At 35.9% G+C, this 25,738-nt stretch overlaps 1 protein-coding gene and 1 pseudogene across 6 annotated transcripts in view; one reads left to right on the forward strand and one right to left on the reverse strand.

The window, feature by feature from the left end:
- LOC122005733 overlaps positions 1–23,038 on the forward strand; it is a 63,116-nt gene extending 40,078 nt beyond the window's left edge. For all 6 annotated transcript variants that reach the window (XM_042560886.1, XM_042560884.1, XM_042560883.1 and 3 more), the window contains 3 exons: positions 14,808–14,866; positions 22,415–22,565; positions 22,659–23,038. In XM_042560886.1, coding sequence (XP_042416820.1) covers positions 14,808–14,866; positions 22,415–22,565; positions 22,659–22,724 — 276 coding nt within the window. In that variant the 3' untranslated portion in view covers positions 22,725–23,038. The remainder of the gene's footprint in view (positions 1–14,807; positions 14,867–22,414; positions 22,566–22,658) is intronic.
- A 1,205-nt stretch (positions 23,039–24,243) lies between these two features.
- LOC122003746 lies at positions 24,244–25,618 on the reverse strand (annotated as a pseudogene).
- Between the last annotated feature and the right edge of the window lie 120 nt (positions 25,619–25,738).

Here is a 25,738-nt window from a genome sequence, read left to right on the forward strand (position 1 = left end):
GGTTCTCGAATCAACTCAATAGAACTCCACTTGCCTTCCGAGGCAAACCCGTAGCTCCTCCGAAATACATCCTGATACTCTGAACAACGGAGAGTTGAGAACCATCGCCTTCAAGATTAATTAAAGATAACAAAACCCTAATGCATGAGCCGAGCCCGAACCGAAATAGTCGATATATCGTCGTCTTTGATGTCAGTGAATTCCCACGAGGGTTGGTTCGGAGGTCGGAATGTGACCACCCTCGTCTGGCAATCAACAGTGACATGATATGCTGACAGCCAATCCATGCCAAGAATAATATCAAACTCGATCATTTCTAGTACTAAAAGATCTACCGCAAGTATTATGTTGCCAAAATTTAACGGGTAACCTTTGACCTCCTGGGTGACGTCCAAAGTATCACCGGATGGTAGAGAGACAGTCAGTCGCTACGGTCTGAAAGTGGGTAATCTACCCATCTCCCTCATAAAGGTACGGGATATAAAAGAATGCGAGCTACCAGTATCTATCAGCATATTAATAGATAAGTCATAAATGGAAATCGTACCGCGAAAAATGGATCCGTCGGCCCGCTGTGCATCCTCTCTAGTGACCGCATGAATCCGTCCAGTCTTTGGCGGAGGTGGTAGCGCTGCCAGCGGTGGTTGCATCTGAGCAAGAGCCGACCACTGAGGCGGTGCTGGATAGGGGCCAGAGGTGGAAGAGAGGACTGCGACTGATACTGTATTGGTGGCTGTGACTGCGCCTGCGCCTGGTACTGAACCAGTGGCTGTGGCTGCGTCTGGTACTGAACCAGAGTCTGGGGCTGCCAATACTGGACTAAGGGCTGAGGCTGTAGCTGATATGGAGATCCCACGACAGAACTCTGTGGTACTATGAGGGCACTGGGGTGCTCCTGTCCATGCATGTCATATGCAGCTGCTGCAGGGGGAGTTGTCCTCTGCTGACGATGCGAAGTTTGGGCTCTGTGCCCGCCTCGCTGAGTCCCTGTCTGACTGAGTTGAACTCCATGACCAGAAACTCCGTAAGCGATATGCTGAGCCTTTAGCGAACAATCTCGGCTCATGTGTCCAGGCAGTTTACAACAATAGCAAATTAATTGTCCCAGGGTGCAGGCTGATGTGATGTGCTCTTTGGATCCACATTGGGCGCAGTGGATATCACCGGCGGGTTGTTTCCGGGTTTGCTGAGGAGGCCGGAAACGTCTTGATGAAGACCGCCTCGACTTCTGAGGCTGACCAGATGCCCTAGAAGTTCCCTGACTTGACCGACTGTGAGCACTCTGCTGTTGTCCGGTCGCCTTTGTCTGCTAGATCTGCCCTGATGTCTGACCTGTCTGCTTCCTTTTCTTGTCCGGATACACTCTCTGGTGAGCTGACTCAATTATAAGGGTTCGGTCCCCACCATGTATCGGCCTCATCCTGTAAATGGAAAGCAGCTAACTCTGCTTTCTCCCACTCGGAGCAAGTCATGTAGAAGAAGGTTCGCTCCATAGTCTTAATCCAGGACTGGGTCACACTCGGATCAGTCTCTCCTCGGAATAGTGTGAATCGACTCTTCATCGACTCTGCTAATGTTGGAATCCGGGCTCGTGCCGCAACAATATCAGTGAGGTGCGTAGGGATCGACGCGGGAACTAGCGGAATCCCTGGAGCTGGTGGTACAGGTAGTACCGCTGGATAGACCAGGGAAGGTACTCCCGGTGCTGCTGCATAAGTTGGAGCATGTACCACTGGTGGTACTGCAAGGTCGATATGAGTGGCCGCGGCTGGAGGCACGGTAGGTACTGGTACCGGAAATGGAACAATCGGTACCGCTGGTGCGGGTGCTGGGTAGACTGTAGGCACTGGGGGCGCGGGTGCCGCTGGTGCCAGGTACACGGTAGGTCCAGGTGGCGGTGGTGCCGGGTACGCCGCAAGCTCTGCTGGTGGAGGTACCGGTTTGCCACGGGTGGTACAGTGTATAATGTATGAGTGAGTACCTCTAACGAAGCCACGGGAGTCTGAGAGCCTGACGCGCCTGCAGTATCATGAGTCTGTTCCTTACCGACAGGCTCAACCCTAGTAGGCATCTCTGGCAAGTCCGTTGCCAGAGATTCCAAGTCCTCTTACGTGGCCGTCCAGTACCACGTCTCATCGCAGATGCACGTGTAGATCTCCTCATATCTGTTAAGTTATAACTCAGATATTACTACAAGTAACAAAATTATAAAATTACCTTTTTACCTATTTGCCGTCGGGAGATGTTCCGTCACTGTTTAGTTCCCATATATAATCTCAGAATCCCGTACGAGAAAATCGACGAAAATCTGTACAAATCCAAAATGGAATTCCGAAACATGAACATAACGGAAATCTGTACAAATCCGAAAGTATCCAGTTTGACTCGCAAATTTGGCTTTGATACTAAATAAATTGTCACGCCCCAGGTAGTCCCTGCCAGAAGAAATTTCGGCAGCATCTTTCCTGTACGGGTGACAATATGAAACTTCCTACAATGCCCTTAGGGCCACATATATCTCGGCCAACACTGCCGGAACAATAACAATATATATTAAGCAAGCATCCACGCAGTTTAATAGTAAAAAACCAAACATAAGCAACGATAAGGAAATTATCTCAAATATGCTACTCAACTATACCCATAACACTCAAATCTTATTCCTACTCAACTACATCCATAAAACTCAAATCACAACGACACAAATAAAATCAACTTACCTTTTCTGCCGTCCAGGCAGACATGTAGCAGAACATATCCAAATAAAACCCCATCGACAAATAAAGGAAAAATCATACAATATCCATAGAGCAAAACCATAACAAGTCTAAAACATAGTCTGGATAGTGTAATAAGAAAACCAAAAGACCAAACAACATCCTTGCAACCTGCAGGGGGGACTAGCGACTAGAGATCTCCGGGCAACCTCAACCTGAAATAGTAATATCAACAGGGTGAGTCAACTCCTCAGCGGGTAGGACATGCATAGTAAGAAATAACAACAAATAATAAATATGCGTACAGTCTCCTGGATATACATATCAAATGAAAAATGGATATACATGTCAAATGAATAAGGAACAGGAGTATTTGTACTAACCAGGACCTGGTATAAGGATAACGTTGTCAGACCGAGAGTATCATAAATCCTGTATGCATGTCAAACATATGCATCCACCAAATATGCAGCAAATAAGTACAACAAATACAAGCAATAAATGCAGTCAGTGCATATAATGCAACATGTCCTGGTCACCCCTGACGCCAGTCAGCCGCTCACACACGATGGTGAGACCGAGTGGGTAGGGTTGTGACAACCGTGCACTTTGCCATCATTGCTCCTGATGAGTGACCGAGTGGACGGGATATTGTCGAAGTACACCTATCCTCCTTATCCCAAATCATAAGTGGGGGAGCTCAATGCTCTCATCTCCCTGAGCCAGTCCAGAGGAGGGATCCCTGTCCTGCTATCACGCTGCGTCACACTACCCATGAGTGGACCAACGGAGCCCTTGACAGAGCAACCTGCTGCAACACACCTTGCCTGATAAAAACCACTAACCCATGAGTGGTTGTGTGTGCAGATTCATGTAACTGACGATGTGCTCAACAATAATGGAGCCAACAATCGCTCAGCATGCAATCATATGAGATGATGCATGACACTAAGCATGGAAGTATCCTGATCCTATCCATCTCTACCAAAATGTGTACCAAAAGATATATGGATCAAATAATATGATCTAGGTACACAGGTCAGGTATGGTAAAATGTCCTGAACATAATAAGGATGATATGTCATTACCTTAAAGTCATATATAATCAAAGAAACATGAATGCAACAGCAGGAAATAAATACAGCATGCTCAGGTAATAGATAATGACATACCGATGCAAAAATGAACATAAATATTACTACTTGTTAAATATTACTAAGCATTTCAACATGACATATCAAAATAGATAAGTCAAGGTACCCGCCTCCAATGTAGATCGAGCTAATCAACTTTTATGTCAAAGTGCTCGTCTCGAATCTGAATCCTATATTAAATCATACAGTTTAGCTAATTTTTATTGCAAACAAAATAGTTAAACCAAAATCCTTATTTACCAGGAACCCTAATTCAATCATTAACTTCGGTTAATTAAATAAATCGAATCTAACCCCGAACTTAGATTAATCCAACCTTTTAACCCTAATTAAATATAACTCACAAGTTAATTAGAGTTAGCTCCATTAACCCTAACCGATTGTTAACCAATCTCCTTAATCTTTGTTAGGTTTAACATATCCATAACATCTAGTTATCAACTACACCGTTCCAATTGAATCTATATTCATGTATGAATCAACTACAACTTACCCCAACTCCATATCTGTTTAACAACATAATTTAAGCCAATACTCACCTAACTTTTAGGGCGTGTTTGGTTCGGGGTTATCGTGGATAACCTTGGTTATCTATCTATGGTTATTCACGATAATCGTGTTTGGTTCGAGAGTTTTTTGGATTCCTAAGTTTTCCTCGATTCCGAAACGTCAGCACACGTCATCAATTGGGGCATCCAACCCGAAATAGAAATACCTTCGGCTGCCTTGGTTTTTCTTGATTCCTGAGGTTAAGAATTTTTTTTTCCGAAATTATCCTTGAAGTGATATGACCAGAGCACAAAGGTGGCGGTAGGCTGCAGCAACAGGTGTTGGGCGGTGGTCGGTGGGCAGCGGTCGACGTCGTCGGAGGTGGCAGCAGATCGTTGGATGGCGACAACTAGCGGCTGGCAGCGGTCGACGGGCAACAACAGATGTCGTCGAAGATGGCAGGAGATCGCTGGATGGTGGCAGTGAGAGGTGGTGGTAGATGGAGGTTGACGGGAAAAGGTCGGGCGGAGGTCAGCGGTGGGCGGTAGGCAACGGGAGATGGGCGGGTGGTGGGCAGCGAAGGCGGCTTACGGCGGTGGGCAACGCGAGGGAGAAAAACCAACTTTACTATTATCTGCGACGTTTTTTTTTTACTTTACTATTTTAATTTAAATGTTTCTAATTTAATTAAAACTTTATTAAATTAAAACAAATTATAAGTAAAACTTCATTATTAACTTTAATAAATTATTTAATAGATTATAAAATAAAAAAGAAAATATTATCTAATTTTATTTATTTATATTATTAAATATTAATATTATAATTTAATTTATTTTAAAAATAATCAAATATGAAATCGATTTAGTTATAAAATACCTTAGGTGGAACAAAGGATAATACAGTAAATATTAAATTAGGTTATACATTAGAACCTCCAAACAAACAAGTTTGTGTTACATTACTTAGAATTGAACCAAACAACATTAGGTTATGTTTTATTCCCTATAATCTTAGTTATGTGATTACCAGGTAATTACATAATCAAGATTATAAGTGATAGCTTGAACCAAACGTACCCTTAAGGCGATCGCTAATGTCCCACAACCGGAGATGGTGCACAGCCGGTGATAATAGCCGATGCTCTGAATCGATGGCGAACAGTAGCATCGAAGCTGAGAAGACAAATCAAACTCACATCTGAACCTTTACTTTGTAGCCTCACTGGCCATGCAGTTGTTGGCAAAACTCAGGTGGAGTCACTGACCTGAGTGTGATCGCTGACAGCAAGAAATGGACACTCCGTCCTACTTGAGAGATCGGCAACAGATCTGTGCCTCAACGTTCGAAGTAGTCAGAGATGGGCAGATCGGATCTAGGGCACCAGTGAAGAAACTAGGGCTCGGCCTCGGGTGGTAGCGGACGTTGGAATTAGGGCACGGACGAACACACCAAGGCTAGGGTTGCTGCTCGCGACTGAAAACCGACTCAAACCTCTGGATTCCAGCGATCTAGGGCACGACACAGTGGAGGAGGCCGGCACAGAGGAGATCGGCAGAGGCTCGACTAGGGCTTGCCTCTTCCGTGCAGAGGGCGACTCCGAGAAAGGGAGACAAGGCCTGCGGTGGTGAAGGTCGGCGCTAGGGCAGAGGGAACAAGGAGCTTCGGCGTCGTGGGAGCCAAAGGGGAAGAGGAAGAGGCGAGGCTTCGTGTATTCCCTTTGCCGACGGGTTTTGTACGCGAGGGGAGGAGAAACGTCACGTGCGGCGCCAGTTGGGACAAGGAGCGGTTAGGGATCGGGAGCCGGCGCGGGTTGGGGGAGTCGGCGAAGGCACGGGTGAGAAAATGGAGGAAAAGAAAGAAAAAGAAAAGAAAAAGAAAAAATAAAAATCAAAATTTTCCTCGTTTAAATGGGGTAGCCTAAATAGACTTTTCCGTGACCCCATTATTTATCCCTGTAACCTAAGCCATATGAGCTCCGAAAATTTCTCAGAAAATTTCTAAAAATTCCGAAAAATTCCCTTATGGTGATTCGCCCATTTTCGGTATTTTATAGATGTGCCGATGAGGTGTGGATTAGTTAAGGGGAAGCAACTTCGGTTGGCGATGGCGTGAGGAGGAAGGAGGAAATTGGTGAAGAAGGAGGAAATTGGCATTGAAGGAGTTGATGGAGTGGAGAGGAAGAAGGGAAAGAGGTTCGACCGATCGGTGGCGGTGAAGGAGAGGAGATGGCCACCGGCCGTTGGGTTTCACCGATGGAGGTGGAGGGAGGCGACACCTGGGTTGGGTGTCCGGATGAGCAATGAAGAGAAGATGTGTCAGGGGGCGGAGAATGTGTGAGAAGAAGAATCCTCTCTCAATACCTAAATTTGATCTGAGTCTATTGAATATGAGTGGTTGTGATGTTCAAATTTGATATGAGGATGATGGATGACTTGTTCTCCTTCTTGATGAAGCAAAGGCCCAGATTATTTTAGATCTGGATCAAGGGTGGGATGCTTAGATCTAAATGAAGGAACAAGATCTCTTTAGATCTGGATCAACTGTTCATACTGATTTAGTTTTATTTCCTCCATTTCACTTTCAAATCAAGTCAAATTTGATCCAACTTGACCCTGATCCATAGCTTTTTGGATTTCCTATAAAACCACATTAAAAACATGAGATTTAACTCCATAATTGTAGAAAATTTAAACTTAACTCCAAAATGAATTCCTACTCGTAAAACATGATATAAACACTAAATTTAGCATACAACTAAAATAATATATAAAAATGCTAGTTATTAGTTATTTTTTATTTTAACAATTGTCTCATTACGTCTAATATTGTTAAACTTAAATTCCATATATTTTATCTTTATTCTACTAAGTTTAAATCTTTCCATTCTAGTGTTTCACGCCAAGATTTTAGTTCAACATTTACTCTTTCATGTGTTTCATCTACCATAATTAGTGTAACTCTATCTTTATTGGAAATGCTTTAGTTACTCCACTAGAAGTTTTTACTCTGGTCATTACATCCTCACATATTTTTTTAATTAGTTCAATATATATTACACTAACACTTCTCTTTTCTAGAATTCTCTATATAATTTCTTTTGGAATTTTATAAAAGTCAAAGAATACCACATGTAGATCTTATTTTTGCTTCCGATATTTTTCAATTAGTTGTCTAAGAATGTGTATAGCTTCTATTATTGACCTTCCCGCATGAATCCAAAATTTTTGGTCACTGTTGTCTCCTTCCTTAATATTTTTTCTATTACTCTTTCTTAAAGTTTCATGGTATGACTCATTAGTTTAATACTCTTATAGTTTGCACAATTTTATACGTCTCCTTGTTCTTATATAAGGGAACTAGAGTACTTATCTTCTATTGATCTGATATTTTTTTTATTTTCAATATTATGTTAAATAATTTTGTAAGTTATTCAATACCTTGTGTCCCTAGACACTTCCATACCTCTATTGGAATATCAGCTGGTCTAACGGTTTTTCCATTGCACATCTCATTTAAAGCTTGTTGTACTTTTAAAGTTTAAATTTTATGATAAAAATTAAAAATTTTATATTTATTTGACCTACTTAAATTACCTAAGTTAAGCTAGCCACCTAAGCCTTCATTAAAAAAGTAATAAAAATGTCTCTTTCACCGTTCTTTTATTTCTCCATCGTTTATTAGTACCTTATTGCATTCATTTTTAATACATTTTATTTGGATTAGATCTCTTATCTTCCTTTATATCACTTTAGTTATTTTATAAATATCTCTTTCCCCTTCTTTTATATCCAAGTTTTGATACAATTGTTCAAAAGTTTTATTCTTTGTTTTATTCACTTTTCTTATTGTATATTTTTTAAAATTTTTCTCGTTCTTATAAATATATAATTCTTTATAAGCGGTTCATTTTTCCTTCACTTTCTCTTATACTTTCTTATTCCACCACTAAGATTCCTTACTAGTTTATGTCTTTTTGACTCATCGAGTACACTCTTAGCTACTATGTTTAACTTTGATACCATCTTATCTCATGTCGTATTAGAGTTTATTTCACCTAATACTTATACTCCTACATTCTCCTTAAATATATTTTACTTTCCATACTTTAAGTTCTATCATTTAATTATAGGATTCGTATACATTTCCTTTTTATTGATACTATGTTTGAGGCGTATATCTAACACTACTGACCTATGATAGTTATTCTCTCTTCTTAACCATATGAAAGTTGATTTGCAGTTTGTTATTCCCACTTTTGAACATGACTGAGTGTTTTCTCTTTTCTTAAAAAATTATTAGGTAATACAAGGTCATATTCTACCATAAAATCCAATATAATTTTCCCTTCTTCATTTCTCGCTCGAAACTCATGACCCTCATGTACCCTTTCATATTCCCATTTTTCACTCTGATATATCCATTAGATCACCTTTTATTAAAATCATTTTATTTGGCGGAATATTTTATAATACTTCAACTAGGTCGTCTCAAAACCTTAATTTCGTAGTTTTATCTAATCCTACTTGCGGTGCATATATGCTAATTATGCTTATAGTTTCTTTCACCACTATTATCTTACATTCATAGTTGTTTCATTAAGGGTTATAATTCTATCCCATTTTCTAACTACTCCATCAACTTCATCCTTTAACGAACTATCTACATACTCACTCTATTTCTTGTTTTACTCCGTCCTGTGTTCCATAATTTAAAACCTGAGTTCTCTATCATCTTTCCTTTCTCGTTTATCCATTTTGTCTTTTGTGCACACAAATACTAATTCTTCTCCTAATTATCACATCTATTACCTCCATTGATTTATCAGGTTCCTATGTTTCATATTCCAAATATTAAATTATTAGTTTTTCTATAATATTTGTTCTTATTCAACATATGATGTGAGAACTCTTGCCTATTTAATACTACACCCAAGTTCTCATGGAGATGCAACGGTTATTGGCGATACGTTATAGTTAGACTGTAACTTGAACTCTTGTATATTTAGCACTACACGAGTTTTGGAGATGTAGCGATCTTTGTCGAAACGTTATAGTTATACCCTGTAATGCGTTTCTTCTAGAGAACAACCTAATAGTTTAATGCTGGCTGACAACCGATCATAACCCTCCTCCTTTATCCGGATTTGGGACCAACCATGATCGGTTAGAATTTATTCCTAAGGGTAACTATGAAGGAATAAATTCTACTATATTAAGCACAATGGACAGATACAGAATACAGATCATCACAGTTTTAAAAGTCAAGGTAACAAATGCATCAGAAATAATCAATGCATTTTCATATGTACACTAAAGGGTAACATGAAGCGAATCTTGTATAAAGGACGTCCATGTTACCTTAAACAAAGGAGATTGCAGCATCCATGATGGTCAACATGTTCATGGAGTGGTTGAACCACAAACTGTTGGTCTCCATCATCTACATATAACTCCACAAAAATCTTCTTTGATGATTAGGTAGTGATAGTGGTTGGGCTACGAGAAAGGGGGAGGAGAGGTTGTGTAGTTACTCTCAAGTCTCAACCTTCTCAAATGTTTGAGTAGAGTGGTGGCTGAGCTGCTAGAGAGGTAGAGGAAGGCACATGATGGCTCTCAACCTTCTTGGATAATCAGATGGCTGTGGCAGCTAGATCATGAAAGTAGGGAAGGGGTGGGCAACCTCGGTGGTGGCATTGATTGTGTTGCAATAGAGGAGGATGGAGACAAACAATGATATGGTTGTGGAAGGGAGGATTTCTGCAGAGCAAGCACTATGAATGCAATTATAATTCACCATATATCAAATTGAGGAAAATGTCTCAATGACTCAAAGATATAAATTAATAAATAGGATATAATTTGGTTCGTTGAACAAGTACTTCTCTTGGGCCATGACAAAGTATGATATATAAAAAATAATTACAATAGACAACAAATAAGTAATCCCATTGTAATAGGGATCAGGGCATCCATTCTTTCTATTCATAGGTAGAGAGTCAAGCGAGTTATTGACTCTTGTGACACAAGCTACTGTCGGGAGGATATTTGAGGTTTGTACTGTTTGGTGTGAAACACAAACGGCGGTGGAACTAGCAAGAAGGGGTTAGGGTCAAGTGATGAGTTATGAGGCGAAGGTAGGGTTTTTAAGGTGTATTACCATTATTTACCCTTATAAAATTTAATTATGTAAAAGGACATTTTTGACATTTCAAACAATAAGATAAAACTGATCCTATTTCTAATAAACTAGTCAGCTAGTGTTTTTTTTCCCATTTCACGAAACTAACCAGTTGAATCGGTCTTTTGACCAAATGCACATATGATCTATGAACTAACGAGGTAGAGAGGGATCAATCTAGTTTTTCCACTTCTCGAGTAGTACCGACGTTTCAATCTTTCAATGAAACTATACTGTTTCGGTATTGTACTGATGTTATGATGCATGGTGTGATTGGAGTTCAAGAAAAAAAGAGATAAAGCATAGGAAGGAGTGTCGCGGTTAGGTTTTAAATCTTATACCTTGTCAGGCGAAATGGTCAAAATATATCATTTCGGTAAATTATCAAAACTCGATACCACTCGACATAGATAATGTCGCCTTCCTTTTCTTCATCTTCTTTCTCCTTTAACCTCCAATGTGCCATCGGCACAATGCATCAGAGTATCGACATGATACTGGAACATTATCTTTCTAGTTAAAGTCAAACTCTGACACGATTCGAGATTTTAAACCTTGGTGTTGAATAATATTTTCGGTGATTTATCGGAACGATACATTTTGATCGTTTCGCTCGATACAGGACAATATTTTATACCATGAGGGTGATTATATATACTAATTTACTATTATTCATTATCTATTTACCTTCCATTTCTTTGTTTGAATAGGTTCCATATAGCAGCAGACTCAAAATAGTTGAAACTAAAATGATTTTTTATGTTTAATTCATGTGTAAGATGAGGAATAATATGCTTAGAGATGAGGAATAAGTTCTATTCAACAGACTCGAAATAGTTAAAAATAGAATGATTTTTTGTTAGTTTGTTTAATTCATGTGTGAGGTCGGGTTTTGTTATGCATAGAGATAAAGAATAATATGCATAGAGTTGACAAATAAGTTGCATATATGAGACTCAAAATAGTTACCCTAAAATGAAACTTTGTAGCTATTTAATTCAAAAGAGACCGGGTCAGATTATCTTGTTGTATCCCATATTGCAAGCATTGATCTAGTGGAGATGACAAGGACAATAACAACAATAATCAGAGTGTTGGTAGTGGTAAGGTGGTGTCATCACAACAATAGATGTATTAATGGTGTTGGTGTGTAATGACTACAAATTGCAATACTTTTCATTAGATTACATACAAAATTTAAATGCTATTGCTTATGCCTCTTAAGGATCTAAACAAATTTTCTTCTATGATTTATTTTATGGACGCTTAGTAGGGATTTGAATCCTTATGAAAACATATGATAGAAAAATATATGTTTAAATTTAAATAAGTTTCTTCCTTTTAACTATAAATTTTTTAGTAGTATTGTGTAAAGATGGTAAAGCTGTTGTCATGTGATATTGTGACTTGCAATGCAAGGTAAGACTGTGTATAATAGATACAATATGATCCGACTCTTTCTCGGAATCTCGCATTGGCAGCTTTATGCACTAGACTGCCATTTATTGTGTAAAGACATTTCATATATTTATTTATTGATTTTAAACTTATCTTGTTTTATAATTTCATCTATTATAATATGATCATATTATAAAATTTATAGAATATCTCTATTTGAAGTTAAAATAAAGTTTTTTTTTAAAAAAAAACTATAGTGTCATTTAATTATATTAGTCCAATCAAACAAAATAGGAAAACATTTTTATAAACTTTAAAAACTAAACAATTTTTAGATAAAAGTTTGGAAATTGTTTAGTTTGGTTGTCGTAGAATATTATTTTAAAGACTAGACTATTAATAAGTTAAAAAATAGAAAATATTAATATTTTAGTTTATTTTATGGTTATAGTATAATATATTTTTAAAATATTAATATTCTACTATAACGAAAGTAAACCAAACTAATTTTATGGTTATAGTAGAATTATTTTGAAAATATTAATATTCTACTATAGTTATGAGTGTACTATATTTATGGTTTAGTAGAATTTTTTATATTTCTATAATTTTACTATAGAAATATTAGGAATTATAATAAAATTTACTATATATTTCTAGTGGAAGTTAGAATATATATTTTTAAAATAGAGAAATATATTATAATGCCATTGTATTATACATATGTTATAAAAATATAACTTGAATTATATTAGTCAGGTTAGATCATTTGGATAGGTGATCAACGACGAATGAGCTAAGTAGGCTAGATACGACAAATGAACCGGGACAAGTTAAATAGGTTGGATGAGCTTACGTGTTGGATGGGCTCAATAGGTTGATCAAGTTAGATTAGTTGAACATGTTTAGTTTGATTGGGTTTGGATGAGTAACTTATCTAGATGGGTTTCAACCTATTTGTCAACCTATCTAGATAGACCAAACAATTCAGTCAAGGCCAGCGTATTCGGATAGACTAACCTATTCGGTTGGGCCAGACGAGTTGATGGATTGGGACATGCCTAACCTAGTCAGTTCAAACAAGTTGGTATGTTGGTGTGTTTAGTTTGTAGAATAGAAGAGATAAGAAATAAAATAATTATTCGTAGGGAATAGAATAAATAAGGAATACATAAAGAATAACTATCTTTGTATTTGGTTGGTAAAGATGTTATAATTACATAAGTAATAGGTTTCATAATCATAAATTAGCCCTAGAAATAATTTTTCAATTTATCTTACTTGCTCGATCTACCTCATTAACCTAACATATCACTTCGATATATTTGGCTCATTTTGCTTCATCAGCTTGATTGACGAGTTTGTTTGAACCGACTAACCTGATTGAATTATTTGGCTTGTGACATGTTTGGCTCAGATTGCCCAAATAGAGTGGTTTGAATTTATTTGACCGATTGACTCGATTGTCCCATCCTAGACCACTAGCCTAATAGGTTTGTTCGAGACTACTAGCCCGATTAGTCATATGGCTAGCTCATTCAACACAATTGGCTTGAATGGACAGACGCTTAACTTGACCTCCTCATTTGGGACAACTTTTCTTAATCGGCCTACCTAGCTCATTTAGGATGACTAGCCCGATCCACCTATTTAGAACGATTGACTAAACTATAATGTATGACCCTATTGGCCTAGTTAGAATTTTTAAAATTTTAAGTTGGATGAGATTGCCCAAAACTCATCAACTTGTTAGGACTAATAGGTCTATTCATTCTGGGGGATTAAAGTAATTGAATAGATATGTGATGGATGAATAGACAAGGAACAACTATTCCAAAACTAGGATAAGGAATAACGGTATTCCTTAAGAATTTGGAATAACTATTCCATCATATTTGTACAAACATAGGAATAGGTAGTCCATAGAAATTCAAGAATAGTTTATATGAACTAAACTCATCATAATTGAATTTATAAAGAAAAATTAAATCTTAAAAGAATTAAACATTAAGTTAATAAACTTTAGCTTTTTAGATATGATTCTTTTACAAAAAATAGTAAGAGTTTGATTATATAAATAGAATAAAATAATTCTATTGTGTTAATTTATTCTCTTATAAAGTTAAAAAGTCGTTATTATAATTACATTGTCTATTTTTGTTCAATTTTTTTTTAAAATGATATAATTGTATTTTCATAATAAAATAAATGTATAAATTATTAATTATATATAGTATAGAGGTGAAAATAAAATATTAATAGAGCTTCAAATATTATTTTTAATGAAAAATGCCATTTGAATTTGATAAAAAATTTAAGATAAATATGGTGTAATTAGAATATAATAAGCATTTATATAAATAATTATATGATTATTTTGATTATAGATTTTTTTTGAAAAAACATGCTCTAATTATTCTTCTAGTATTACAAATTACTATAATATTGATATTAGTTACAATAAATATCTTTTTGTTTACTTATATTGTGGATGGTGGGAACCACTATTTTTTGTCTTATTTTTCCTATGTGATATTGTTTAAGAGAATTTTTTTTTTGGTGGCTTCATTGGGATCTCTTGTGTATGTATTCATAGATAACAGTATATTATTTGGATTTTACCATAGATATATGCTGAAATGAAAGCTATTCAAGGTGATGGCAAAGTAAGTCTTTCAAGCTGTTAAAAAATTCTCTCATAAGATAGATGAGAAGGTAGGCTTGTGAATATGTTTGCTTTTCTCAAAAGTACTATTGGATTAAACTTTACGCCCCACTATATGCCAACATTATTTGTCAATTGATATAGTTTTAGAACATTGTAGGCTATCTAAGATGTTATCCTGTATAGTAATGTTATCTTTTCCAGCTTTGCCAACTGGAGCAGAATGTTGAAGAATATCTGGACATGGTTGTCTCCAAGTGCAGGTACAATATTATCTTTCTGATATTCTAGACATTATATTTGTTTTTCAAAACTACTAATAAAGGACACATTTAAGAAAGGACTCACATTTAGTGTTTATAGCTCTCTTGGATTGAATAAATTAGAAGTTCAACCAATGTTTAAGAACTGTCATCCTGAGAATTCTCAATGTCAATTTTGCATAGTTGAGATAGAGAAGTTCACTTATTTTATAGTGTTGAGATTGGATATGGTAGTAAATGCCGTGGATGTAGATCTGACATATGCCATTTTTTTGTTCAATAAAGTTACCCACTTTCAAAATTTTTGCTCCGCTGATCAAGAAAGATGATTATGATTGGGAGTCACTGTTTGTTGCCTTGTGTTTTTGGTGGTTGTAAGGTACTAAAAGGCAGACTTGCAAAGGGGGAAAATGTGTGCGGTAGAATCTATAAAATCATTGTGCAGTCGTCTGACACAAATTGCACCCATTATATTGATTAAGAAAATGTGTCAGTAGCATCTACAAAATCTATGTGCAATTGACACCATTAATCATTAGATAGTACAATGTCGTACTAGGTAATAAAAATTTAGCTAAGTCAATAGTTCAACATCCAATACCATTTATTTTCTAACGTGATTGTGCCATTTCAAGTACAGATACTAGTTCTAAATTTTTTTTCAACTTTTGTTATATTTTACTTGTTTTTAATGTTGAGAGAGATAATTCAATGGTTAGATTAAACAATGGATATGATATTTCATTAAATTAGTGAAATTAGCAATTTACTTATTAATTATCCCATGAAATTAATTTTCACATTATTTTCGCAGCTTTCAAACACACACATATAATATTATTTCGATAAAATCATTTGATACTTCTATTTAATCTAAAGCTACTTCAGTGATCACAATCACACGCCTTTTAAAATTATGTCAATAGATCTCATTTAACTCTGATCCAACCTAATGAGGTGAGAATACAAACAAGAACAAGGACTTTCTAAGTTCTACTTTTTTCGTATTTGTCTTTTTTAATTTTTGTTGCATATTACTAAAAATTTTTGTTGCATATTACTAAAAATTATTTGAAGGGGAGCCTTGGCACAACGGTAAAGTTGTTGCCATGTGACCAAAAGGTCACGGGTTCGAATCCTGGAAACAATCTCTTGCAAAAAGTAGGGTAAGGCTGCATACAATGGATCTTTCCCCGGGACCCCGTATGATGGGAGCTTCGTGCAGCGGGCTGTCCTTTTTTTTTATTACTAAAAATTATATTGATAGATGAAATTGATCCCATAAACTATAGCTTGGATTGAAGCTTCAATTGAGTGGTTTATACTTGTTGCATAATTACCATTTGACATGTATTTGACAATAGGTTCAACATTTTTTAAATAATATGATGTATAAATATACAAAACTAAATACAACATACTAGATTTGATGGGTACAATGTTAAGAACTGAAGATATAACTCCTTATATTTTTTGTCAATGAGATCATTTTTTAACAATTAACTTTCCCTCATGGAGCCGTGGGTCGTTAAATTTTTCATTGGGCTAATGGATAAGGTAGTGTAGAAATAGGTATAGAATGCAGTGCAAATGGTCACTAACAATGGCAACAACTTCAACAAGGCAAATGAACTGTTGAAGCTAGAACATGTAAATTATTTTGGACACCATGTGTTGATTTGATGATAGTGCATATTGACACTCTTGATCATGTACAGTGAAAAACAGCAAGTGTTGAGTGAATTCCCCCCTCCTGAATGATCATTTGTTTCACGAATTAATGAGGAAGTGTATTGACAAGGAATGGTATACATCAAATCAAGCTCATGATTATTAGGATACAAGGGAGAGCCTAGTTCAAGTTGATTATGACCAAAGTAAATCTTAATCATAGCCTTCGTATTACTTTGGTTTTGGTATATTGTACAGTGATCAAACACATTAGAGTTGCTTCAGGTCCACCTTTGTAGTTGAAACCAGCTTCCAATGGTGTGGTATATTAATGGCCATGTGAAGGAACCAGTTTTAATACCAAATGGTCTGATAACAATATTTAATTTGGACCATTGAAACTTGTAAAAATTGATGCTTCCATCCAATGCATGGAATTATTTTTGGTATTAGTAGGGTTTATGATTAATTGAAATCCTTATAAAAATTTTATTTCACTTTTGAATTGATATTTTTCTTTTCCTTTTGCAAGTAAACAAAGTGAAGGAGATTAAAGGGTAAAAATTATTAGAATTCTTTTCTCACTCAAAAATTAAGTCATTTTCTTCCTTCTATAAAAACAATATGCAAGAGTTCAACTATGACATTGCAGGGTTTGATTGTAATGTCTCGATAAGATCGCTACATCTTCATGAGAACTCGGGTAGTATTAAATATGTACGAGTTCACGTTGCAGGGTCCAACTATAACATATAGCAAGAACCACTATATGTCCACGAGAATTTGTGTGTAGTATTAAATATGCAATTATTTTCATACCATAGATTGGATAAGAAAAAATATTATAGGAAAATTAATGGTTTAAGATTTGGAACATGGAACATAGGAATGCTTACTAGTAAAATAATGGATATAGTAGATATGATAATTAGGAGAATAATTAGTATTTTGTATGTACAAGAGACAAAATTGGTAGGAGATAAGACAAAGATGATAGAGAACTCAGGTTTTAAGTTATGGTAGATAGGAAGAAGTAAAATAAGAAATGAAGTAAATATTGTTGTAGATAGTTCGTTAAAAGATGAAGAGTAGTTAAAAGGAGATAGGATTATAGTTATCAAAATAATAGTGACGAAAGAAATTATAAACATAATTAACATATATGAATCTCAAGTAGGATTAATAAAGAAACCAAAAATCTAAGTTTTGGGATGATATGGATGCTTTATTACAAAATATTCTGACAAAAGAAATGATTTTAATAGGAAGAGATCTAAATTGGTATATTGGAGTGAAAAATGAGAAATATGATACGATGCATAGGGGTTATGAGTTTGGAACAAGAAATGAAGAAGGGAAAAGTATAGTGGATTTTGTGATGACATATGAAGAAAAGAGTACAAAAGTGGGAATAATAAATCGCAAATTGACTTTTTCTGGTTAGGAAGAAGGATAAAAAGATTTGTAAAGATAGTAAGGTTATTCTAGAGAAAACTTAACTTCTCAATATAGGTTAGTGTAGGATATACGCCTCAAATATAGTATCAATAAAAGGAAAATGTTTACAACTCTTGGAATTAAGTGGTGAAAGTTAAAGGATGGGAAGCAAAACATATTCAAGGAGAAGGTAGGAGTACAAGTATTAGGAGAATTATACAACGATTCGAATATGACATGGGATAAGTTGGTATTAAAGTTGAAAATAGTACCCAGGAGTGTACTCGGTGAACCAAAGGGACGTGCACAACTAAGTAAAGAATCCTGATGGTGGAATAATAAAGTATAAAAGAAAGTGAAGGAAAAACGAACCGTCTATAAGATATTATATACTTGTAAGATTGAGGGAAACTTAAAAAAATATACAATAGCCAAGAAAAAGCTAAGAAATGGCGAATGAAGATAAGAATGAAACTTTTGAATGCTTATATCAAAAATTGAATTTGAAAAAAAGGGAAAAGAGACATTTACAGAATAATTAAAGCGAAAGAGCAAAAGACAAGACATCTTATCGTAATAAGATGTATAGGGTACTAGTAAATGAAGAGAAATAAAAGAGCAGTGAAGAGATATTTTTATTAATTTTTTAATGAATGTTTAGGTGACCAACTTAACTTAGGTAATTTAAAAAAATGTCTGATTAATGGACGGTAAGAACTCTAGTTCCCTTATATAAGAACAAAGTAAACGTATAAAATTGTGCAAACTATAAGGTGTTGGTGCAACATCCCTCAGGTCAAGGTTGACCTGGTTAACCAAGCTGAGTCTTGGTTTGAGTTTAGATGTTTGACAATAAGATATTGAGTGAAGAAGAGTCAAGTAGGTCAAGGATTGACTGGATACTTGACTAGGAAGTCCTAGTGAGTGAAGCTAGGCAGAAGGAAATCCTGGTGAGTGAAGCCAGGTGAAAGTCCTAGTGAGTGAAGCTAGGCAGAAGGAAATCCTGGTGAGTGAAAGTCCCAGTGATGAAGCTAGCGGATGGAAAACCCCAGTGAGTTAGGTGAAAGTCCTGGTGAGAAGCCGGGCAAGGAAGGAAATCCAGATGGATCGAGGATGATCGGACATCCGGTGTTGGGAAGTCCAAGTAGTCAAAGGGATTGATGGATACTTGGCAGGAAGGAAGTCCAGATGGGTCAGCGACATCCGGGAAGTCCAAGTAGTCAGCGATGATGGATACTGGCAAGGAAGTAAAAGTCTAAGTGGGTCAAAGGATTGAGGACACTGTGGGGAGTCCCGGTGTCGGGAGTGACCGATGCTGGCGTGATGTACCAACAGTCGGTTGACCGGATGTTGGTTGGGAGGTTTGGGACTTGGTTTTGGGAAGCGTCGGATCGATCCGTGGATCGATTCAGTCGTGGATCGATCGGATCGATCCGATTCTTCCAAGTCAGAAGCTCGATCGATCCGGATCGATCAGAGGTCCCGATCGATCACCGATCGATCGGCGACGATGCGCTGAAGCGCCGATCGATCCGGATCGATCCAGCGCGCTTCGAGCACGAGGCGCCCAATCGATCCGGATCGATCCAAAGCCTCCCGATCGATGGGAACATTCGATCGATCGATCCGACCGCTGCGTCGTGTTTAAAGCCGCAGCAGCGTGGTCTTCGCGTCTCTTCACGAGCACTTCTCAGATTCATTCCAGCTCCTCCACAGCTCTCTACAAGCACGTGATCGCCAGTTCTTGAAGGTTCTTGGAGGCTTTCCAAGTCAAGAGGCGGATCTATTGCAAGAGGAAGAAGTTAGGGTTAGGGTTTTTACTGCACATCTTGTAAGCTTTTGCTTAACTTGTATTTCCCTTTCTTCTTCTTGTATTGAGAGTGTTGTAGGGCTTCTCCGCCTTTGGTAGTTACCATAAAGGAGTGTTATTCATAGTGGAGGGTGTGTGCGTTGGTGTGGATCCTTGGATTAGTCACCTCTTGTGAGGTGGATACCAAGTAAAATCCTAGTGTTAGCGTTTTGTGTTTGTTTCTGTATTTTCCGCTGCACATCCAAGAAGAAACAAGCAACGCCAAGCAACGAAGCGCACCGAGCGAACGCGACGAGCTATTCACCCCCCCCCCCCCCCTAGCTACTTTTGGTCCTAACATAAGGGTATTAAATTAATGAGTTATACCATTAAACTTTAGGAAAGACTAATAGAAAAAAGATAAGGAGATCATGATGACTAACAATCAATTTGGATTCATGTCTAGAAGGTCGACAATAGAGGTTATACATCTTCATAGGAAACTAATTGAAAAATATTAGAACAAAAACAAGATTTATACATGGTATTCATTGATCTAGAAAACGCTATGATAGAGTCCTAAAAAAAATTATATGGAGATTTTAGAAAAAAAAGGTGTTAGCGTAACATATATTGAATTAATAAAAAATATGCATGAGGACGCAACGATAAAAGTTAAGAATTCGAACTGACCGAAATATTTCCAATAAAGATAGAGTTAGTTCAAGGATCAGCTTTAAGTCCTTATCTTTTTACATTAATGATGGTCAAACTCACTGCACACATCAAAAACACGGTACTATGATGCATCCTGTCTACACTTGAATTTTGTCGGGAAATACTAGAAGTGAAAGGTTTTAGGTTTAGTACAATAAAGACAGAATATATAAAATTTAAGTTTAGTAATATTAATAACTGTTAAGATAGGAGATCATGAATTATTTGGAATTGAGAGTTTTAAATATTTAGGATCATTTTTGCAAAAGGATTGAGAAATTGAGAGATGCTTCATATAGAATACAAGTAGAATGGTTAAATAAAGGAGAGTGTTGGGTGTTCTATATGATCGTAAAGTACCTTTAAAACTTAAAGGGAAGTTCTATAAAATGACGGTTAGACCTATTATATTATATAGAACTGAATGTTGGACTATGACTCGAACACAAGCAGAAGATGTGAGTTACAGAGATGAAGATGTAAGGTGAATGTGTGGACATACGAGGATAGACAGGATAAGAAACAATAACATTAGAGAGAAATTCAGAGTTGCATCTATTAAGAGAAAATTCCAAGTGACACAGTTAAGATAATATTAACATGTACTTAGACGACCAATAAATGTTTTAGTTTGGCGATGTGAAACTATGATAAATATACATATCAAATGAGGAAGAGAGATAAAAGATTTGGTTAGCAGCAATAAAATAAAATAAAATTTATTTAAATGATTATATAGTAGGGGATAGAGTCAATGACTTAGAAGGATCTATATAGCCGATCCATATAGTGAGATAAGGTTTGGTTGATGTTGTATAAGAATAATAAGACCATAAGTATCTAATGTAAAATAATAAAATAATGACTAATACATTTCTTATTAAATTATTATAAAAATGCATCAATATATTTTTACAATATTTTAATTAAAAAAATAAAAAATAAAGATATGTATTGTATAAAAGTAAAAATAATAATGCATATATTTTATATGAATAATATAAACAAAACAAAGGTAAAATAAAATAAAAAATTACAATAAATACTTCATATTACAAGTCAATTTGATAACAAATAAAGAATGAAAGTGAAAAAAAAATATGACCCGTATAGTAACATACTGGTATAACAAAGTGGAATTACTGATAAATATATGTTTTTAAAAGATATTATAATAGTAAATATCAAAATGCCAATAATTTATTTTCAGAAAATAATAATAAATAAAGTGGTAATAATCATTAAAAATTTCATTGAATAATAAGTTTAAAATGTTTTTTTCTAGTGAAATATTTTAAAATCTCAGGAATATATAAAAGTATTTTTTTAAAAAACGTGATGTCTCATTAGTTGCACCTTAATGTATTAGCAAGTGAACATAGAAATAATTTAGAATGACGAACAACCAAATACAAAAAAATGAGTTACATGGAATATACTTCACAGTATCTTCCTCTGGAAAATATTGTGCAATAAATGGAGCTTAACTCACCTAATAAGTACTTGGTTTCCAAGTTTCCAATTGTATACTAGTGTGTATGAGAAATTCTAAATAGTGCTTCTTTCATGGCATTTTTCACTACAAATTTAAGTTGCTAGTTTTTTATATTGGAGCATTTTTTTCTATCCTCAAGTTTTGTTTTCATATTCTATTTTTCCTGAAAAAGCATGCAGATAGTTTGTTAAGATTTGTCCATTGGATACATCGCATTACTCTGATTTAATGCTTTAGCTACTTTTCCTGTTTTAGTAGTTAGATTATATTCTGACATAGTGTTATTGGATCATCTTAAACTTTTTATAAGCTTCATGTATGAAAATGTGTCTGCTAACTTTTTTTTTTTTTTTTTTTTTTTTAACAATTCTCTCTAGTACTATCCACTTGTTCAAATACAGTTGGGGAGGTTGTCTAAAATTTCTTGTGCAATTTGCAGACCTATGACACTAGCTGAGAAGCAGCAACTTGGTAGAAAGATCCAGAAGCTTCCAGAGAAGGCACTTGATCGTGTGGTAGAAGTCCTTCAATGTAGTAACTCTTCAAGAAGCAGTCCTGCAGACACGATCTCTGTAAATCTTGAAGGGCTGGTAAAAAAGATAGCATGTCGTTTTATTTATTTATTTATTCTTGCAACTTTAGTTTTCTTTCATGTAACGATCAATTTAATTATGACTTGTCAGGATGATGTGATCCTGTGGAGATTGTACTACGTTGTTCAGTCTGTAGCGAAAGCAAATGAGCTCTGATTGAGAAGCCAGTTTGGAAGTAAAAAAGGAGTGCTTGTTCATGAGCTTGGCTCATTACAAATTTTTGCCTATTGATGACCCATTGCTCATTGTGAGCTCCCAGGGGATAAGTTTCAATCCCAGTCACGACTTCGCCATTGTGGCACATCAGATCCTTGTGCTATTTTTGTGGATCGGACAAAGGGTCCATTGAAAACCCAAGGGGGCCCATCCACTGGATTCAATCTTGGTGGTGAGAGTTGTATTCCTTTTTCTTGTAGATGAGTACAAATTTTATCCTGAGGTTATTTTTAAATTCACCGTGTGTTTCATCTGATCTTATCATCCATGACATCCTCTGCATCAACGTATATATCATGCAATTTTCCAAGTTGGTCGCCAATCTTTTTGAAGTGAGATCAATTCAAATCAAAGTCTGTTTGAAAAGGATTGGAAACAATTCGAATGGTACCCGTTTGGTTTTGATTGAATTTGGTTCGAATTGAAACTAGAAAGTGGTTAGTATAATAAGGGAGATCAGATAAAATTCTACTTGTTTTTAGTGTGTAGGACATGAAAACTCAAACAGAACAATTCAGAGTATATATATCTTAAATTGAATTTGACTCCTCGACCCATTCAGCAGTTTTTTTTCTTTGAAGTTCCTGATTAAGTTAATTAGATTCTGCTTTTAGAATTTTATGTTGGAGTGTAGCGTTTAAGTAAAAAAAATCAAAAGTGTTCATGGGATATATATTAAGGGTGTCTGAAAGTATTTTTTTATTTTTATTTTTTTTATTCTGGGATTAAACAAATTAGATTTTTTAGAATTTAGGGGTTAGATTATAGTGTTCAGGTAAAAAAAATTAAATTAATAAATTCTAAGTGCTCATAGGATATAATATATATATTTAGGATTTAAAATTTAAAAAAATATTAATTTTTTTAAAATGAAAAAAAAATTGAATTGAAACCTCCGAATCACATGAGATGCCTCAATTCATTGTAGTGCAGATCCGGATCAAATCAGACATCTCAATCCATTGTGGTGCGGACAAGTCCACACGTCCGCAGCGTATTGATGATTTAGGTATATAAAGCTATAATATCAAAACTGAGATAGCTTCGCCTTTATAAATCAGATCAAAATCAGCTTCACTAGAAAATAATTGTTTCTGAAAGTCATTGCCATTTTCTAATAGCGGAGCATCCATTGGCTCAACCGATTAACTCGCAAGTCGATCGAATTCGACCTGGTTGCTAGAGAGAGGTTACACTTAAACCAGATTTTGATGCAATTGATCCAATCTTACCAACCATGCCACTTGTTTACTCTCCATTCAGATTATCAAACATAGGAGATTGCATCATTTCTCAGTAAATTATCAGGAACTGAAGCCGCTGGACCGAAGCTGATAGCGATAGTTATATACGTGGCAATAGAGTATTATATACACGTTTCCTACAAAAGAAAACTAGTTAGGTTTGCCTGTACATGGCTGCTGTATATCCATTTCAAACTTCAAACCCATTTACTGAATTTATGACCAACATATATCTTCATAAAACTTTCGCCTTTCCTTTGCTAGCATCTCCATGTCTCCAGACTCTTATCAAAAATGATTCCTGATCATCTACTCTTGGTGATTTTCCCTGAATCACCAAAATCTCCTGTCCGCACTATTAGTGACGAAGGGATGCCCAAGAGCTTCACGAGCCGTCCATCGGGTTGCAGGATCATACTTAAGAAGGCGGCCTAGGAGATCAAAAAGGTCCCCTGCTGAATGATCCACATGCTGCATTACTACATTCTGCAGCGGTTGACATCTTAAGTCACTAGTGTCAAATTTATCAGCAGAGTCAATATTGCAATGGACGACAAGTTAACAATGGCATCTGTGTGATAGTACCTGTAGACGAGTTAACTTTTGGACAGCTCTTATGCTCTCACTTGTAGATGCACCTTCGGGCCAGTTCAATCTGCCTCTTCTAATATTCTTCTCAGCATGTCGGCTATTTACACCAAGATAACAATTACTATTGCAACAAAGCTAGAAACAATCCAATTAATTCAAACAAGTTGGGTCGGTTATATGGATTTTATCCTTACATTGAGCTTTATCATGCAAGGTTAAGCCACTGGTAACTTTCAAACAAATTAACCACTACATTAAAAGAAGAAGAAAAAATTGCCTTCAACTAGCTGAATCATCAATGGTTACCCTGCTTTCTTCAGCATTTGTGGGGGGCAAAGGACCTAATACCCTCCATCATGGCCATGTGTTCCAGGTTTTCATGTGTCTGAAATAAAGCTTCCCCCTAGAAGCAACAAAACGGCCAAGTTCCAATCACTCATCCGCTCATGTAAAACACAAGATCGAAGAAAAAACGGAAAAAACCAATACCGAGCATAATTTTACAAGAATGCACCCAATGCTCCATATATCACAAGGATAACCCCATTCCATACCTGAGCATCAAGCCAATAAAATTCACCATTTTGCAGAGCATAGTATCAAGAATTAACCAATATTGAATCAACTACCCACCCAAAATAACCTCAGGAGCTCTATAATGCCTTGTCGATACAATATAATTGTGGTCCTGATGTTCGTAGGTTGCGCTGCCAAAATCAATTAACTTGATAGCACTAGATTTGGGCAATCTCTTGGAAATTGTACAGGCGTTAATCAAATAAAGAAAAACAGTTGGTCAGCGAATCCTATCAGCACTACAAGAATCTCAAGTAAAAGAATAGCTACCACAGGTTTATGGAAATAAAATAAATAAGAAATTCCAGAATATATATATATATATATATATATAGATACCCTGTTTTCAGATATGTAGTCAGATGATACGAGAAGAATATTTTCTGGCTTTAGATCAGTATGAACGAGCTGTAAATCATGCATAACTGCAAGTTGCTGACAAAATGATGTAGATCAGCACAAATTAAGCATTGCCCATGTAAAACTATGAAATATCTTATTAAGAAAAAGCTAGAAAATAACTACATAAAACAAAAATAATGA

The sequence above is a fragment of the Zingiber officinale genome, chromosome 7B (genome assembly GCF_018446385.1).
Source record: "Zingiber officinale cultivar Zhangliang chromosome 7B, Zo_v1.1, whole genome shotgun sequence".
In the NCBI taxonomy this organism is placed as follows: Eukaryota; Viridiplantae; Streptophyta; class Magnoliopsida; order Zingiberales; family Zingiberaceae; genus Zingiber; species Zingiber officinale.